The sequence below is a fragment of the Haematobia irritans genome, chromosome 4 (assembly GCF_050003625.1).
Source record: "Haematobia irritans isolate KBUSLIRL chromosome 4, ASM5000362v1, whole genome shotgun sequence".
Classification (NCBI taxonomy): Eukaryota; Metazoa; Arthropoda; class Insecta; order Diptera; family Muscidae; genus Haematobia; species Haematobia irritans.
In genome coordinates this window covers 30,200,560-30,220,894 of record NC_134400.1, presented here as the reverse complement: position 1 = coordinate 30,220,894, position 20,335 = coordinate 30,200,560, and the positions used below count along the sequence as shown (strand labels likewise).

Sequence of the window (20,335 nt, the reverse complement as noted above, 5' to 3'; positions counted from 1 at the left end):
AATTCCTAGTGTTGATTTAAAAAAATTGATAAGCGATGGCAACACTATACCAGTTTTCGCCAAGGAGTTAGAATAAGTTTTAATTTAGCGACACACCGCTAGCCGTCACGGTATTCCGTCGCGGATTTTGGGCTTCCCATAAGAAATACACGTAAATAAGTGTTCGCCTACCGCCTATCACTATGGTTATAATTACACACTTAGAATAAGTTTTAATTTAGCGACACGCCGCTAGCCGTCACGGTGTTCCGTCGCGGATTTTGGGCTTTTCATAAGAAATACACGTAAATAAGTGTTCGCATACCGCCTATCGCTATGGTTATATTTACACACATAGATGGATAAAAAAAAAAATTATATGTCTGAACGACCCATAATTAAAATTAGTGTTCATATTGAGTGATGGCAACACTTCACTTTGTTTTGTCCGTGGGATTGTCATTAGAAAAATAAACACGCATTGGATTTTTTTGTGGTAATTTTTTGTTAAAAACATGGCACAAGGTAAATTCAAAAAGGCTAAGCTGCCTGATAGCATCCAAAAGAAACAAAAACAGAAAAATAGTGCTGCATTTACCAGACGATCGAGTAAGATATTAATTCCATAAAAGCCTGATACCTGTTATTGCATGCAATTTATTTTATAGATGCTCCAATTCAAGCAAAGAAGTCCAAATTCAATGAGAATCAAAAAATAAAGCAGGCCATATCGAAAAATTTGAACAAATCTATGGAGAGTGAGATGCGGTCACGGGCCACAGAAGGACAAATAAAATTAAGCAAAGCTCAGGAGGCGGTAGCGAAACACAATAAATCCGTAGTGCCTTCAACAGCAAAGTCTTCATAGTTGCTTTTTAACTTAAATTATATTTTATTTCTTCTATATTATTTTTAAACGTGTTTTCTAGGTCTCTGAGAAATCTATAAATAAAATAATTTTTTGTTTATAATCTCGGTGGTGAGCATACTACTGTCCTGATGGGGAAAATGTGAAATGGAAGGAATTTATATAGTCAGTTGTTACTGAAAACCAGGGATGATTGTGGTGCTTTATTACTATTGGGACACACAACTTCTGCAACAATGGAAATTGTTCACTTGCGATATTCTAGAGCAAGAATACCCAGATTTGGGAAGCTTCGTACTTGGAGATTTCACAACACGATGGCATAATGTGACAAAAGTTATAAAGCGAAACGTCTCAAAAGTGGTCGCCCAAATTTTGGAGATGCCCTGTTATAAGAGGTTACTTTTAAGTTGTTAATTAGCAAACCTATTACGACAATTGTCTGCTTTTGAAAGGTATCAAAGGTTGAGAGGTTTCACTGTATATGGGATCTATATCTAAATGTGAACTGTTTTAAACTAAAATCAATAAGGATCACATTTTTGTGATCAAAAAAGTCTAGGTCGCAGTTTTAGTCCAATCACCTTCAAAATGGGCACTAGTTTGGTATAACCTTATAGATTTTGGGGGAAATTGATTCAGATTTAGATCTAGCTCCAATTTCTATCTGTCGTCCTTTATGTACTTATATGGCCCCAGAACACAGAGGTTTGCTTTGATTTGTGTGATTAGCATTCTATCTGTGCATGCCAAATTTTTGAAATCGGATCAGATTTATATATGGGCCCCATATATATCTTTGGCCCGATTTATGCGCTTTACAGACTATCAATTATTCCGGACGACAGTGCTCGTGTCGGACATATCCCATATATTGTGCACATTATAAGTTAAGTCCGAAGGCATAATCGATACTGCTGCATGTTTATGGAATCGATAACACATTTACCGATTATTTAGCCATCGTCGACAAGTCGTATCGATCCGACAGACTGTAAGATTCTTTACAAACACCGACATTCCGTCCGGAATAACTGCCAACATTTTTTGAATTGGGGGCGCTTCTGAGATCCCCATTATGTCGAAAACAGTCGTATACGATATCCAAAACTCGTCGGAAAAGCGCTGTCACTATTGAGAAGATGTACCACGCCAAGTTACTACAAAAAAGTATCGCATGAGTGCAATTATTAGGTGCCCTTCTGGATACGTTTAGAAGGGCGCCAATAAGAGCCCCTTCAAACAATCAGACAAAGTGCATTTTAAGGTAGTTGTAAAAGAATCATTGTGGTCAAGTAAAACACGATTGTTTAGATGTTTTTTAATTTTATTAAACATTTATAAATACTCATAAATATAACATTTATACCACTATCACATCACATATAACATATTTTTATGCATTAATAAAAGATTGATGTTGAGTTACAAGTTGCAAGTTACATGTTGTAGCGTCTATCAGCCAGAGCTTTTATTCCCAATGGAGGCAGCGTGTCTGGAAAAATATTTGAATAACTATCACTTTATTCCATTTGGAAAGTCAAAAATTGTTCAACAATATACCTTTCACAATTTTAAGCGAAATATCTATGTTTTCAGCACTTCATTATCGTTTTTATTTAAATAAATTATAAGAAGCTAGTTGTGCTTGGTGTTTCACAAAATATAAAATGGCTCTTGTAACAATAGTGGTGGCAAAATACTATCACAGTTGGCGATTGTTGCAGTGTCACTTACGAGTCTGTGGTACCGATGAGGATGAAATGGAACTTTGAAATGCTGGCAGGGTGATAGTCTGTAAAGCGCATCAGCCTCATATGACTACCGTGGGTCAAAATTTCCCTCCGATTTATTTGAAATATGTCACAGAGAGCAGAATTATAATCCTAGATATGAATCCCAAATTTGGTTAAAATCGATTCAGATGTTTATAAAGCTCCCATATATATCTTTCGTCTGATTTAAAAAAGATTCTTTTATAAATTCAGCTATTTTGGCCATCCTAGTCGAACGAAAGCATTCGTTTCGGATATGAGAAATTGGCTGTTAATACTGACCTATAGACATAAGTTTGCTTATTTCGCAAGGTACTAAAGGATATATTAAAGAATATTTTCTATAGCCAATATCAGTTTCTGGATATTCTTAAAATTTTTTAAGAAATAGCGTTTAACAGCTGGCCAACATAAAATTAGTATTTCGATTGCAAGTAATTGAGATTCCGGGATTTTTGTCAAATATTCCCATCTGGACGGGAATACTAATACTTAATAATATTATAATGCATAATAGTGTATATTATTATATACAATTAGTTTGCAACGGATTCAATTGTTTCTCCAATGTTTGAGTTCATTGGGCTAAATGAATATTTGAAATTATTTTATATGAGTCACCCTGTGTTGACATAAATTTAATTGGAAGTGTGGCGTATCAATACGACTAATGCTTTTATTTTGCGTTTCCCATTTGTTTGGCCTTCCATTATATTCCCTATTATTCTACGAACTGACAATTCTCAGCTGTTGCAGCCAGAAAGAGATAGCACGAGATTGTATACCCTTTACTTCAGATTCAGAGGAAAAAGGATGCGTATACATAGCCCAAAGACCCCATGAGTATTCATCATGAATTGTTAGCTCTTGCATATTATTTCTATAGACCCCAAATATATTAATACTGATGGAAATAGAAGTTACTGAAGGTTAAGGTGTAAAAAAATTATTTGTATGAATTAATATTAAGTAGATTACGAAGAAATTGATAAAACCCTTTCAAATTGTTGTAAAATTAATGGAATTTCTTGGATTATTGGACTGGAAACTGCATCAGTCGTAGCCGATTGGTATTGACAACACTTTTTTAACTGTGAAATAGTTGTGTCACCAAACTCTCGTCGTCGTCGTTCGAAATCCGAGAAAATATTTTTACTGCAATTGAAGATAATTGAGGAAATTTGGTAGAGGAGAAATTTTCCTCATTCTATAGCCGCAACTCTTTGGGTATCCCAAAAAAAACTACTAAACGACGAATTTAGAAAAAGTTGAAAGGAATTAAAAGCAGACTTTTTGTCTTTCTACATAATTTGCGTTGATTGTTTTAGTGGTACTTACTGGCGACTGACCACAGCAAACAATCAATCACACATACTCATCATCATCATAATTGCCTGAGGAGATAGCTGCTGCAACTATGAGTAATTTAAATAACACCGATGACATCGTCGAATGTCCATTGTGTATGGAGCCTCTGGAAGTTGACGATCTCAATTTCTATCCATGCACTTGTGGCTATCAGATATGCAGATTCTGCTGGCACAGAATAAGGACGGATGAGAATCAGTTGTGTCCGGCCTGTCGCAAGGAATATCCGGAAAATCCAGCCGACTTTAAACCTCTCAGTCAGGAGGAAATGGTGGCCTTTAAGTTCCAGAAACGCCAAAGGGACCAGAAGCGTAAGCAGGAAATTACCGAAAATCGCAAACACCTGGCCAATGTGCGAGTGGTCCAGAAGAACTTGGTGTTTGTGGTGGGGTTGCCTCCACGTCTGGCCGATGCCGAGATTTTGAAGAAGCACGAGTATTTCGGCAAGTATGGTAAAATTCATAAGGTTGTTATTAATCCTAGCACTACCTATGCCGGAGTTCAGGGTCCTTCGGCTTCGGCGTATGTTACGTACGTCCATAACCCCGATGCTTTGAGGGCCATACAAAGTGTTAATAATATAATGATTGATGGGCGCCTTATAAAAACCAGTTTGGGCACAACCAAGTATTGCAGCCACTTTATGAAAAATCAACAGTGTCCCAAGAGCGATTGTATGTACTTGCATGAGCTTGGTGATCCAGAGGCTAGCTTTACTAAAGAGGAAATGCACCAGGGCAAGCATCAGGACTATGAAAAGCGTTTACATGATGTGCTTATAGCCACTTCGGGTACAAGTACAGCGGGTGGTTTGGTAACAACAACAGTGGGGTCGTCTATTATCAGCAGTGGTGGCACGATCAGTAGCACTACGTCTACCAAGGTAACGGAATCCCATAAAACTTCGGGCATTGTTACTAGTAATTCTGCCAAGGCTATTGCAAGCTGTGTCAGCGAAGTTGTGGGCGGTCATGCCACATCAGCAGCGGTTTCGATGGCCACTGCAGCAGTGAATGGACAGACAACGGAGGCATGGCCGTGTCTTTCTGTATCACCTGTCGGTAAAAAGGAGTCGCTATCAAGTGCCAATACTGCAAAAAGTAAAAAAGATAGGCAAAAACAGGAAAAATCCAAACCGGAAAAGAACAGCAAAGCGAAGAATAAAAATTCTGCATCCAATGTGAATGGCAATGCGGCACCTGCCGGAAAGGATGCCACTGAATCACAAAATGGCAATGGTTCACAGTCTGCTAAAAACTCTACGGATAGTGGTCAGGAGAAAAATAGAACAGACAAAGATAGGGACAAGAAAACAAGCTCACAGAGGAAAGAAGACTCCGCTGCACTCACAATCGAACTAGAAGCAAACAATAAAGTTGGCAATTCCAAAGGAAAATCTAATGCCGAGGTCAATAGCAAAAGCAACAACAATCGAGAACAGCAAAGAGTTCAAAATAACAAATCTACTGAGGAACCCAATGTGGCCCATAGCAATAGTAGCATTAGTAGCAGCAGCAGTAGTAGTAGTAGCAGTACATCTGGTAGCAGCGCCAGTGCCTCCAATGGCAGCAACGGTTCCTCAATAAGCAGTGAAACAAGAATGTCTAGGCAAACACCCACACCAAACCAATTCCATAAAATAAATACGCTTGATGACCCTGTCCAGGGCACACAACCTGATGAAGCGACCACAAAGATGCCAACAGAGAAATCAGATACCTGTCCATTTACCGAAAGCATTGAGAGAAGTGCTGCTCTGGCCGATAACTTTTCAGTGTTTGGACATAAAAATAGGACTCCTAGTATGCGAGATCTCTTGCAGTCCTCGACCTACAATGGTATGCCGCTGTCCTTAGAAGATTCTTCGGAAAAGGGAGTCAGCGGAAAAATTGGAGAAAATCCGCTATTAACTCCAACTTCAGATATGTCAAAATTAAGTCTATTCGATGACAATAGCTTCTTCAGTTTAAATGCTGGTAAGATGCCTCCCACACAAACCCCTTCAGCAATGATGGCTGGCACAAATAAACTTTTAGATGATCCCCTGCTGGGTGGACGTACCATGCCTAATTTACCCGATCTAATAAATGGCATCGATGGCTATCAGAGCAATATTAATTGTACCAATGACTGGGAGGATGCTTTCAAATCTGTTATACTCAAGACCAACAAACAAATGGAGGAGAAACTGCAACAACAACAACAACTGCAGCAGCACATACACAATCACCATCAACTCAAGCAACAGGAAGATTTGCGTAAATTACAGGAATTGCAAAAACGAAACATACTCTTGAATACTATGCGTGTTTCCCAGCTGAACAATGGTGGTGCGGGCGATATGGGCCGACATTCACATTTTATGCCTCCTCAGAATCCTCTATTACAACACCAGGGAGTCGAGAGTGCTTTGCAAAATCCACCTTTACCATTCGAAACGAATATGTCGAAATTCTTTGATTTTCATAAACACCAACAGCAACAAAAATTGCAACATTATGGTGGTGGACCTTCTGGTTTGGGAGTTGGTGGCCTTGGTGATAATTTCCACATGATGTCCTTGTTAGAAAATAAACCCTTAAATTCTCAACTTGTAGATCATAACTCTTTGTTGAGCTCCCATCTACAGCAACAACAACAGCAGCAACAAAAACAGAAACTGTATAACAAACTAGACCCAATGATGCACCATCAACAAATGCAACATCAACAACAACAGCAACCAGCTAATAAACACAATGTCAATGTACATGCCACACAAAATCATTTGAAGAATCAATATCTACAGAATTCCAATGCTGATGATGATTTAGGCTTTGATCCATTCATAGAAACACAAAAGGCTTTGGCGGAATTAATCGAAAATGAAGAAGAGCAGCTACAGCACAACCATGTACCAACATCGCACTCTAATCCCATAGCACCGCCCAAGCAACAGATAAACAATCAGCAGACACAACCGCCATTGCATCAAGATCCCATGCTGGAGTATATGCAAAGGCTACGCTTGCCTCCGCCAGGCTTCAATCACTTAAATAGCAATCTTGGGGGCTATGGATCGATGGATCCTCGGCTACACACTAACCAAAATAGTAAAATGTTGCCTTTTATGAATTTACCGGGTAACAATGGTGGTGGAAATCCTTCACATATGCCTCCTCAGCAGCAGCAACAACAACAACATCCCTTACAAATGCCCAATCCCAATGTATGGAGTACACATTTGGGTAATATGCAACAGCAGCAGCCACAACAGTCAATGGGTTTACGCCATGACAATTGTAATCAGCCACAAAATATGGGTAATCAAAAATCAGGCTATTCGGGCAGTGATTGGACAGCCATGGACCCAGCAATTCTTTCATTTAGACAATTTTCCTTTCCACAACAGAATCAAATGGGGCCTCAACAAATGCCACCCCAACAGCAGCAGCAGCCCCAAGCCACTCCACAAGATATCTTTCTACAACATCTGAGCCAGCAATCTGGCTTTGGGGGTTTGGGTGGTGGACCACCATCCCAGCTAGGAGGCGGTAATGGTGGTAATATGCCCAATCAAGGCATTCTTAATTCCCAATCACAACATCATAGTTCACAGGGTCACTTGAATGTGGATGCCAATGTGCAAGGCATGTTGGAATTTCTAAAAACGCATCAGTTTGTTTAATCTAAATACAAAACATCTACAACAACAACAAACAGATGGCTACAGCAGCAAAAACACATACACACACAAACGATATATCAAAAATGAAAATGAAAAACTGCTTGTTTTTATTTTAATCTCTATTATATAAATATATTTAACCAAACACACACACACACTTGAATTAAAATCGATGCGAAATTAACGTTTTTTTTGTCAATATTATGTAAAACAAATTAATCAATTTAAATAAAATTATTCAATATAAAAAAATTCATTTGTCTTAGAAATTTCATTTTTGCTTGAGAAATAACTATTCGGGGATAATGACTTAGGGTTTAAGAGTTATCATGTGCAAAACTTGAGGATGACTGCCAAAAGTTGTACACAGACGAGATTATAATGGAATTCAAATCCAAGGAGTATTGGAAAACATAATCCAGTGCTAAAATATAAAAAAATGATCGGTTAATACATGTGGGTTTGTAAAAAGTTTATTGGTAATTTGGTGACTCATATATAATACAGGTGGTATATCTAAATCCGTTGGCGATAAGGACGACATTTTACAGGGGAGCCTAATAATAATAATAATTCTACCAACAATGGCCGATTTTTTATTGTTTGGTAGAATTCTTGATGTTTTGGTATATTTTGTAATATAGTCTTCTCCAATTAAGAGGTACTTCATAACTAACTATAAATAAATAAAATATAAATAATTAATATTTTGACAAAATTTTCTATAAAAATAAAATTTTGACAAAATTTTCTATCGAAATACAATTTTGAAAAAATTTTCAATGGAAATAAAATGTTGAGAAAATTTTCTATCGAAATACAATTTTGAAAAAATTTTCAATGGAAATAAAATGTTGAGAAAATTTTCTATAGAAATAAAATTGTGACAAAATTTTCTAAAGGAATAAAATGTTGAGAAAATTTTCTATAGAAATAAAATTTTGACAAAATTTTCTATAGAAATAAAATTTTGAAAAAATTTTCTATAGAAATAAATTTTTATGATTTTTTATCTCATAATCTCGGCTATAGGTCTATAAATTAAACTTGAAATTGTTGGTTTCTATAGCCGATATTATGAGATAAAAATCATAAAAATTAAAATAAAAATGTCAACAATATCAACAACAAACACGAAATAAATTGATGACAAAATTTTCTATAGAAATAAATAAGACATTTTTGTTTGGTAGTTTTTTGTTAAAATTTTCTCTAGTTTTTGGTAAATTATTTTTGGCTCGAGTGGCTGCCGTGCCCAGATGCCAGGAATTTACTCTGACGCTTCAAATTTTGCACAAGGAATATATTTGATAGTATTGTGTGGCGTTTGATTTGATAGTATCGGGTCAGATTTAGGTACTATTTTACCAGAGTTAGCAAATTGTTGGTGCATTTTAATAAGCATGTATGTGTAATATATCGTTGGAAAAGTATTTGAGAGGACTTTCTTTTTAATTACGAAAATTGAAAGTTTTTGGAACAAGGACCAGGTTTTATACCCTTCACCATAGGATGGGGGGTATATTAACTTTGTCATTTCGCTTGTAACACCTCGAAATATTGCTCTAAGACCCCATAAGGTATATATATTCTGGGTCGTGGTGAAATTTTGAGTCGATCTAAGCATGTCTGTCCGTCCGTCTGTTGAAATCACGCTCACGGACCACTTTTACATATAGCTCCCATATAAACCGACGCTCAGATTTGGCTTGCGGAGCCTCTTGGAGGAGCAAAATTCATTCGATCCGGTTGAAATTTGGTACATGGAGTTAGTATATGGTCTCTAACAACCATGCAAAAATTGGTCCACATCGGTCCATTATTATATATAGCCCCCATATAAACCGATCCCCAGATTTGACCACCGGAGCCTCTTGGAGGAGCAAAATTCATCGGATCCGGTTGAAATTTGGTACGTGCTGTTAGTATATGGTCTCTAACAACCATGCCAGAATCCATATCGGTCCATAATTATATATAGCCCCCATATAACCCGATCCCTAGATTTGGCTACCGGATCATCCGATCCGGTTGAAATTTGGTACGTGGTGTTAGTATATGATCTCTAAAACACATGCAAAAACTCTACCAAAAAAACTACCGAACAGAAAATTTTGTCAAAATTTTATTTCTATAGCCCCCATATAGTATATAGCCCCCATATTTAAATTCTGGCTCTCTAATTACCGCGCAAAAATTTAGATCGGATCGTAATTATTTGTAGACTTTTCCTATATATACCGGTCAAGAACTGAATTATATACGTATTTAATCGGCGTTTTTTGTCTAATATATACCCCGTATGGACTAACATACAATTTAGAAGACGATGTTAAGAAGGTTTAAGATACCTCGGCAAGTGTTACCGAAACCCAAGTAATTCGATTGTGGATAACAGTCTTTAATAGAAGATTCTACGCAATCCATGGTGGAGGGTAAGATTCGGCCTGGCCGAACTAACAGCCGTATGTACTTGTTTCTTTTTAAAAATTTCGTTTGAAAAAATTGGTTCATATCGGTTCATAAATATAGACACCTCTATATAAACCGATCAAGAATTAAAATTGCTTATATAGGTATTTAAGATTCCTACCTTTTGCTATATAACAAAGACTGCATACCAACTAAGTTACATTTTAGTAGACAATTTTAAGAAGGCTTAAAATACCTTGCAACTGTTATCACAACCCAAGTTATTTGCTTGTGGATGACTGTCTTTAATGGAACTTTGTGGCAATCCATGATGGAGGGTATTTATTGTTTTTATTCGGGTTTTCAAAAATTTGTTTAATTCGACTTTTTGACCTTTTCAAAATGTGGAAAATTCGACCTTTCAAATCTTCGAATTTTCAGCATAAAAAAAGCTAAATCGAATTCCTCTTCCAATTGGAATTCATTGTTTTCTTTAATGTTCTATTGGTCGATAAGATGATGATTTTGTGAAATATTACTTTAAGACCTTGAATGACGTCTACTCGTATCTGCTAATGAAGGCTACTCCTATCCGAAATGCCTTTCCCATTGATCTGACACCCGTATATCATTATTAAACACCTTTTGAAAATATTTGCTTGCCAAAGATTTTAAAACTGAAAAAGTCCTTGCAAGAAAGAGAAGAACAAGTGTGTATGCTTGCCTGTGATTGGAGAATTATGGAAAGTGGCATTATCAACATTTATTGCTCGGGCGACATAATCTTACATTTATCTTGCATCCTGACTTGATATATAGACAGAAGACACCTTGCCTCATATTTACATATGTATGAATAAAGTTTTTATTTGAGGTATTCCGTTGGGGGGAAGGACCTACTTAAATATTTGTCATAGTTTTACCTGTTGGGGGGGGGGGGTGGTTTGGGTAATGGAAAAGTTTAAAACTATACGGTGTCGTTGTTAAATATGCTGAGGCAAAGTAATAGAAATATTGGTTGTAGGTTACTTTACACACACACACACATGAACACAAACATACTTATTTTTATAGACTATTTCTGTTGGTATGAATAATCAGTGTGACATGCCTCGAAAAGTACTACTTTATACACTAAAATATTGATTTAATATGAAAGACTTGTAATCTTTTAGGGCACATAATTTACCCGAAGTTAAAAAAAAATTTAAAGAAAGAAATGTTAATTAAAAGAATGTCATAATTTTTTGGCCAAAAATCGATTACTTGGCCTTAAAAAAACAAACAGGTAAAGAGCACCCGAAGATTATTTAGGTTTATATTCCCTATGGTCGTAAGATGAACATATCGCCAGAACCGATGAAGCACATATTGAAAAATTACCTTGGAAAAAAGCTATTGAAGTTCCAAAAAGTATAAGAGCTCATCGATGCGCTAAAAAGCTAGACTGGAAAGAGCCAAGGAATTGCTCGATTGCACAAAAATTGCCACTTACCAGCTTATCTTAGTATCAATCAAAGTTTTAATGGAGCACCAAAAAAATACTTGATTAAAAAATTAACAATAGAATAATAGACTTTTTTTGTCAAAATTTTATTTCTATAGAAAATTTTGTCAAAATTTTATTTCTATAGAAAATTTTATCAAAATTTTATTTCTATAGAAAATTTTGTCAAAATTTTATTTCTATAGAAAATTTTGCCAAAATTTTATTTCTATAGAAAATTTTGTCAAAATTTTATTTCTATAGAAAATTTTATCAAAACTTTATTTCTATAGAAAAAAAAATTTTATTTCTAAAGATTAACAATAGAATAATATACATTTTTTGTCAAAATTTTATTTCTATAGAAAATTTTGTCAAAATTTTATTTCTATAGAAAATTTTGCCAAAATTTTATTTCTATAGAAAATTTTGTCAAAATTTTATTTCTATAGAAAATTTTGTCAAAACTTTATTTTTATAGCAAATTTTGTCAAAACTTTATTTCTATAGAAAATTTTGTCAAAATTTTATTTCTATAGAAAATTTTGTCAAAATTTTATTTCTATAGAAAATTTTGTCAAAATTTTATTTCTATAGAAAATTTTGCCAAAATTTTATTTCTATAGAAAATTTTGTCAACATTTTATTTCTATAGAAAATTTTGTCAAAACTTTATTTTTATAGCAAATTTTGTCAAAACTTTATTTCTATAGAAAATTTTGTCAAAATTTTATTTCTATAGAAAATTTTGTCAAAATTTTATTTCTATAGAAAATTTTGTCAAAATTTTATTTCTATAGAAAATTTTGTCAAAATTTTATTTCTATAGAAAATTTTGTCAAAATTTTATTTCTATAGAAAATTTTGTCAAAATTTTATTTCTATAGAAAATTTTGTCAAAATTTTATTTCTATAGAAAATTTTGTCAAAATTTTATTTCTATAGAAAATTTTGTCAAAATTTTATTTCTATAGAAAATTTTGTCAAAATTTCATTTCTATAGAAAATGTTGTCAAAATTTTATTTCTATAGAAAATGTTGTCAAAATTTTATTTCTATAGAAAATTTTGTCAAAACTTTATTTTTATAGCAAATTTTGTCAAAACTTTATTTCTATAGAAAATTTTGTCAAAATTTTATTTCTATAGAAAATTTTGTCAAAATTTTATTTCTATAGAAAATTTTGTCAAAACTTTATTTTTATAGCAAATTTTGTCAAAACTTTATTTCTATAGAAAATTTTGTCAAAATTTTATTTCTATAGAAAATTTTAGCAAAATTTTATTTCTATAGAAAATTTTGCCAAAATTTTATTTCTATAGAAAATTTTGTCAAAATTTTACTTCTATAGAAAATTTTGTCAAAACTTTATTTTTATAGCAAATTTTGTCAAAACTCTATTTCTATAGACAATTTTGTCAAAATTTTATTTCTATAGAAAATTTTGCCAAATTTTAGTTCTATAGATTTTTTTCATTAGAAATTTTTATCTTATTCGATCTTTCGTGTTTATTAAATAGAAAATAATTATTCAAGCTTGAGATCGTTTTTTTATGTATTAGTTCTTTTTATTCTTTAATATTTCGCAATTACGTTGAATTGCTTCATCAGGAGTAGATAAATAATTTTTTGATAAAAAATGTATATGTCGTGATTAAAAATATCAATTTTATTGTAGATCTACTCCTGATAAAGCAATTCAATTGTGAAATATTGAAGAATAAAAGGAACTAATACATACAAAATTTTTTTTTTCATAGAAATTTTTCATAGAAATTTTACTTCTATAGGAAATTTTGTCAATATTTTATTTCTATAGAATATTTTATGTCTATAGAAAATTTTGCCAAAATGTTATTTCTATAGAAAATTTTGTCAAAATTTTATTTCTATAGAAAATTTTGTCAAAATCTTATTTTTATAGAAAATTTTGTCAAAATCTTATTTCTATAGAAAATTTTGTAAAAGTTTTATTTTTATAGAAATTTTCGTCATTATTTTGTTTGTATAGAAAATTTTGTCAAATTTTTATTTTTATAGAAAATATTGTCAATATTTTATTTCTATAGAAAATTTTGTCTAGATTTTATTTCTATAGCAAATTTTGTCAAAATGTTATTTCTATAGAAAATTTTGTCAAAATTTTATTTCTATAGAAAATTTTGTCAAAATTCTATTTCTATAGATTTTTTTTTTAATTTTTTTTCAAAATTTTATTTTGACAAAAATTTTGTCAAAATTTTACTTCTATAGGAAATTTTGTCAATATTTTATTTCTATAGAAAATTTTGTCAAAGTTTTATTTCTATAGAAAATTTTGTCAAAATCTTATTTTTATAGAAAAGTTTGCCAAAATCTTATTTCTATAGAAAATTTTGTCAAAATTTTATTTCTATAGAAAATTTTGTCAAAATTTTACTTCTATAGGAAATTTTGTCAATATTTTATTTCTATAGAAAATTTTGTCAAAATTTTATTTCTATATAAAATTTTGTCAATATTTTATTTCTATGGAAAATTTGTCAAAGTTTCATTTGTGTAGAAATTTTTGTAAATATTTTATTGTTATAGCAAATTTTAGCAAAATTTTATTTCTATAGAAATGTTTGCCACCTGACTAGTGGCAATTAACTACCTCAATTCTTAGAGGGTACATTTAAATCCAAATATATGTGGTTATCCTTTATGTGATGTACTACTATTGCATAACATAAAACTTTTCTTAAACTGCTCACAAACGATATCATTTGTGGCAGTCAAAGACAAAAGCAAAAAAAAAACATGTCGTTGGAAATCGAATAGAAACAAAAACTTGTGGAATATTTCGAAAGTTTAAAGCTTTTATTATTAACTTTTGTAAAATCAGACAGGAGTCATTAGAATTTCATAAGACCAACTTTTGTCGATATAACATTTTGTATGTATATATACATATATGTGAAAAGACAAAAAATATGTATAATATGTTGTTTCAGTTCTTAATTACCCACGACCTCCACCTTCCTCAGAAATTTGTACGAAGTGAGTTTTTGATACCCTCCACCAAAGGATTGGAGTACACTATCTGTGGCTTTCTGTGCGTTATGCATCGAAATATTGATCTCAGAACCTATAAAGTGTATATATTTTTGGTCGTGGAGAAAATCTCCAAATTTAATTCGATCCGGTTGAAGTTGAAGTATCTGTTACAATTTGGCTTTTTAAAAGTGGTATTTGTTTATACGTGAATAGCGTTATTAATATAAAGAAAAATGCGATAAATAAGTTCTGTATCCTAATTTTAATTTTATTGATTCTAAATTTAATGCTAGATAAGTCCCTAAAAATTGTTCTTATTTTAAATAGCCGAATTTTTGACTCGGAATCAATGCCAACATTTTTGAGGGAAGGTCAAATTTTTTGGATACAAGTAAACTTTTTTTATTGTAGTCTCCATATGGACTAACATACAATTTAGAGGACAATATTGGGATGGTTTAATATACCTTGTCATATACAAATTTGTAGGCAATCCATAAATAGTTAACTACAAATAATTCTGTAGTTAACTATTTTCGCTAGAGATAAAACTTTTACAAAATTTTCTATACAAATTAAATTTTGACAAAATGTTCTATAGAAATAAAACTTTTACAAAATTTTCTATAGAAATAAAATTTTGACAAAATTTTCTATAGAAATAAAATTTTGACAAAATTTTCTATAGAAATAAAATTTTGACAAAATTTTCTATAGAAATAAAATTTTGACAAAATTTTCTATAGAAATGAAATTTTGACAAAATTTTCTATAGAAATAAAATTTTGACAAAATTTTCTATAGAAATAAAATTTTGACAAAATTTTCTATAGAAATAAAATTTTTACCAAATTTTCTATAGAAATAAAATTTTGACAAAATTTTCTATAGAAATAAAATTTTGACAAAATTTTCTATAGAAATAAAATTTTGACAAAATTTTCCATAGAAATGAAATTTTGACAAAATTTTCTATAGAAATAAAATTTTGACAAAATTTTCCATAGAAATAAAATTTTGACAAAATTTTCTATAGAAATAAAATTTTTACAAAATGTTCTATAGAAATAAAAGTTTGACAAAATTTTCTATAGAAATAAAATTTTGACAAAATGTTCTATAGAAATAAAATTTTGACAAAATTTTCTATAGAAATAAAATGTTGACAAAATTTTCTATAGAAATTTTTTTGACAAAATTTTCTATAGAAATAAAATTTTGACAAAATTTTCTATAGAAATAAAATTTTGACAAAATTTTCTATAGAAATAAAATTTTTACCAAATTTTCTATAGAAATGAAATTTTGACAAAATTTTCTATAGAAATGAAATTTTGACAAAATTTTCTATAGAAATAAAATTTTGACAAAATTTTCTATAGAAATAAAATTTTGACAAAATTTTCTATAGAAATAAAATTTTGACAAAATTTTCTATAGAAATAAAATTTTTACCAAATTTTCTATAGAAATAAAATTTTGACAAAATTTTCTATAGAAATGAAATTTTGACAAAATTTTCTATAGAAATAAAATTTTGACAAAATTTTCTATAGAAATAAAATTTTGACAAAATTTTCTATAGAAATAAAATTTTGACAAAATTTTCTATAGAAATGAAATTTTGACAAAATTTTCTATAGAAATGAAATTTTGACAAAATTTTCTATAGAAATAAAATTTTGACAAAATTTTCCATAGAAATAAAATTTTGACAAAATTTTCTATAGAAATAAAATTTTGACAAAATTTTCTATAGAAATAAAATTTTGACAAAATTTTCTATAGAAATAAAATTTTGACAAAATGTTCTATAGAAATAAAATTTTGACAAAATTTTCTATAGATATAAAATGTTGACAAAATTTTCTATAGAAATAAAATGTTGACAAAATTTTCTATAGAAATAAAATTTTGACAAAATTTTCTATAGAAATAAAATTTTTACAAAATTTTCTATAGAAATAAAATTTTGACAAAATGTTCTATAGAAATAAAATTTTGACAAAATTTTCTATAGAAATAAAATTTTGACAAAATTTTCTATAGAAATAAAATTTTGACAAAATTTTCTATAGAAATAAAATTTTGACAAAATTTTCTATAGAAATAAAATTTTGACAAAATTTTCTATAGAAATAAAATTTTGACAAAATTTTCTATAGAAATAAAATGTTGACAAAATTTTCTATAGAAATAAAATGTTGACAAAATTTTCTATAGAAATAAAATGTTGACAAAATTTTCTATAGAAATAACATTTTGACAAAATTTTCTATAGAAATAAAATTTTGACAAAATTTTCTATAGAAATAAAATTTTGACAAAATTTTCTATAGAAATAAAATTTTGACAAAATTTTCTATAGAAATAAAATTTTTACAAAATTTTTTTATAGAAATAAAATTTTGACAAAATTTTCTATAGAAATAAAATTTTGACAAAATTTTCTATAGAAATAAAATTTTGACAAAATTTCCTATAAAATTTTGAATTTTCTATAAAATTTTAATAAAATTTTCACGAAATTATTGAGAAAATTTGCTATAGAAATAAAATTTGACGAAATTTTCTATATAAAATAAAACCTTCGAAATTGCCACACCCAAAGAAAAAAATACTTTCCTCAGAAACGAAATTTTAGGTAAACGAAGTTCCCCTTTCCTATAAAGCCTTTTCTTTTAGACCAAACAAACCCATATTTATGATATGCTAATCATCGATTGGCTCTATTTCTTTTTATTTGCCTTTAAAGAAAATTATTTCTTAAGAAAACTCTTCTTTCATTGCACCGATATATCTTGTGATTTAAAATTAAACCTCTTGTTGGAACCCCCCTTCAGAATAAGAACAATGTTACTTCATTTCTGTATATTTCACACTTTTTGATTTGCAGACAAAAAAAAACTCCCAAGTGTAAACACTAAGCCCCTAAGACATTTTAACGCTTTTTGTATGGTGCAAAATCTGCACGTGAGAACAAATGTAAATCGAAAAGTTTTTCTTTTAAAATTCGAACTTGAAAACTTTGTTTTTTTTTTTTTCATTTCAAGAGTACACAGAAAGAAATCTGTTTAGAAGCAAATTTGTTAATGTACTTCGACAGTCAAGTTGCAATCAATCCTTGGACTTTGTGTTCCTCATCTCGTACAGAGCCATAGATTTTTGGATGGAAACATGGATCAATTTTCCGCGAAAATGTTAGTTTCCCTCCAAACACAAAATACATAGGTACATAATTTCCGAGAAAAATAACATGGTTGTGATAAAGATTTTACTTGTTTCCCATCCAAAAATAACATTTTATTCTTGAAACATATGTGAGATGACCATATTCCTTCTCTCTATGTGTCAAGAAAGGGGAGAATATCAAGTAACTGTAAGGCGCCGGAGCTAGTAAAGCAAAGAAATAAATTTCATAAACTTTTTTTAAATAAAAATTTCCTTATATCAAAGAATTATTTACTACACTAAGAGATGAGTTTTCTTTTTTGAAGAGTTTGTTTCGACGTTACAATTTTTTCTTTAAAAACAAATAAAGGGCCAAACGGTCCTAGTCCTAAATTCAGATTCATTTGCTCTTAAAGAAAATATTTTACAACAAAGGGAATTTCGTTTGTCTAAATTTTCATTCCGGAGGAAAGTATTTTTTCTTTAGGTGTAACTTAACTATTTTTTTATTTTTAAACACACTTACTTTCCAGTGTAGGCAAAAGTAAATAAATCGCAATGGATTCTGAGGAAATGCTACAAATAAATGCACAAGTTTTTCATTCATTTCCTGGTGAAAAAAAAAACGAAATAAGAAAACCCATTCAAAATTATGCTTTTCCCTGATGTTACAGATTCTTAGCGTAGTTGTAAGGAAAATAAAAAAATATCTCAGGCAAGTGTTTGAAAAGAAATTCAATTACCAGAAGCAACTAAAGTTTGTTTACCAGTAGAAAAAGTACATCTTGTATTACACGCATGCAAAGAAATCTCAGATATAGAGGGAAACCTTAACTTTGCCATTAAATTTCTTTGGCAAAGTGTAGGTGAAGTTTTTGTTAGGTGGCTGAATTCTTGGCCGATGGTTGTCAAGAGATCCATCTTGACAACCATCATAAGGCAAATGTTTTCATTTATGTCAAGGCATCCCTTTTTAGTTACACATCCGCTTTCATTTAGTGTTACACATCTTGCGCCATTGAATGGAGATGAGTCCGAATGACGTATGTGTGAAACCAGTTAGAAGACTTTGAAACACTCAGAAATGAAAACAAGCCGAAAGTTCAATCAGAGCGGATCTTATGTACCCTTCACCATGGATTGTATACAAAAATAGAAATAAAATGTTGTCAAAATTTTTTATAGAAATAAAATTTTGACAAAAATTTTCAATAGAAATAAAATTTTGCCAAAATTATCTATAGATATAAAATTTTGCCAAAATTTCTATAGAAATAAAATTTTGTCAGAATTTTCTATAGATATAACATAAATGTTGATACATTTTTCTATCGAAATAAAGTTTTGACAAAATTTCCTATAGAAACACATTTTTGACAAAATTTTCTATAGAAATAAGATTTTGTCAAAATTTCTTATAGAAATAAAAATTTTACAAAATTTTCTATAGAAATAAAATTTTGACAAAATTTTCTATAGAAATAAAATTTTGACAAAATTTTCTATAGAAATAAAATTTTGACAAAATTTTCTATAGAAATAAAATGTCGACAAAAATTTCTATAGAAATAAAATGTTGACAATATTTTCTATAGAAATAAAATTTTGATAAAATTTTCTACAAAAAAAAAAATTTGACAAAATTTTCTATAGAAATAAAATTTTGACAAAATTTTCTATAAAAATAAATTTTTGACAAAATTTTCTATAGAAATAAAATTTTGACAAAATTTTCTATAGAAATAAAATGTTGTTGAAATAAAATTTTGATAAAATTTTCTATAAAAATAATTTTTTTACAAAACTTTCTATAGAAATAAAATTTTGACAACATTTCCTATAAAAATAAATTTTTGACAAAAATTTTCTATAGAAATAAAATTTTGACAAAATTTTAATTTTCTATAGAAAACAGTTTTGACAAAATTTTCCTTAGAAATAAAATAATGACAAAATTTTCTATAGAACTAAAATTTTGACAAAATTTTCTGTAGAAATAAAATAAAAGTATGACAAAATTTTCTATAGAAATACAATTTTAACAAAATTTTCTATAGAAATAAAATTTTGACAAAATTTTCTATAGAAATAAAATTTTGACAAAATTTTCTATAGAAATAAAATTTTGACAAAATTTTTTGTACAAATAAAATTTTGACAAAAATTTCTATATAAATAAAGTTTTGACAAAATTTTCTAAAAAAATAAAATTTTTACAAATTTTTTTTATATAAATAAAATTTTGACAAAATTTTCTATAGTAATACAATTTTGAGAAAATTCCTATAGAAATAAAATTTTGACAACATTTTCCATATAAATAAAGTTTTGACAAAATTTTCTATAAAAATAAAATTTTTAAAAATTTTTTTATAGAAAGAAAGTTTTGACAAAACTTTCTAAAGAACTAAAAATTTTACAAAATTGGTATAGAAATAAAATTTTCATAAAATTTTCTATAGAAATAAAATTTTCTATAGAAATAAAATTTTCGATAGAAATAAAGTTTTGAGAAACTTTTGTATAGAAATAAATGTTTTCAAAATGTTCTATAGAAAGACAATTTTGACAAAATTTTCTATAGAAACAAT

At 29.7% G+C, this 20,335-nt stretch overlaps 2 protein-coding genes across 2 annotated transcripts; both read left to right on the top strand.

The window, feature by feature from the left end:
• Positions 1-401: 401 nt before the first annotated feature.
• LOC142233498 (uncharacterized) lies at positions 402-950 on the top strand. The gene is made up of 2 exons (XM_075304446.1): positions 402-588; positions 648-950. The coding sequence occupies exons 1-2, from the start codon at positions 495-497 to the stop codon at positions 845-847; spliced, it is 294 nt and encodes a 97-aa protein (XP_075160561.1). The 5' UTR covers positions 402-494; the 3' UTR covers positions 848-950.
• A 2,550-nt stretch (positions 951-3,500) lies between these two features.
• On the top strand, positions 3,501-7,909 carry Cnot4 (CCR4-NOT transcription complex subunit 4). The gene has a single exon (XM_075308265.1). It carries the CDS (start codon positions 4,040-4,042, stop codon positions 7,655-7,657), a length of 3,618 nt encoding a protein of 1,205 aa, XP_075164380.1. The 5' UTR covers positions 3,501-4,039; the 3' UTR covers positions 7,658-7,909.
• The last annotated feature ends 12,426 nt before the right edge of the window (positions 7,910-20,335 follow it).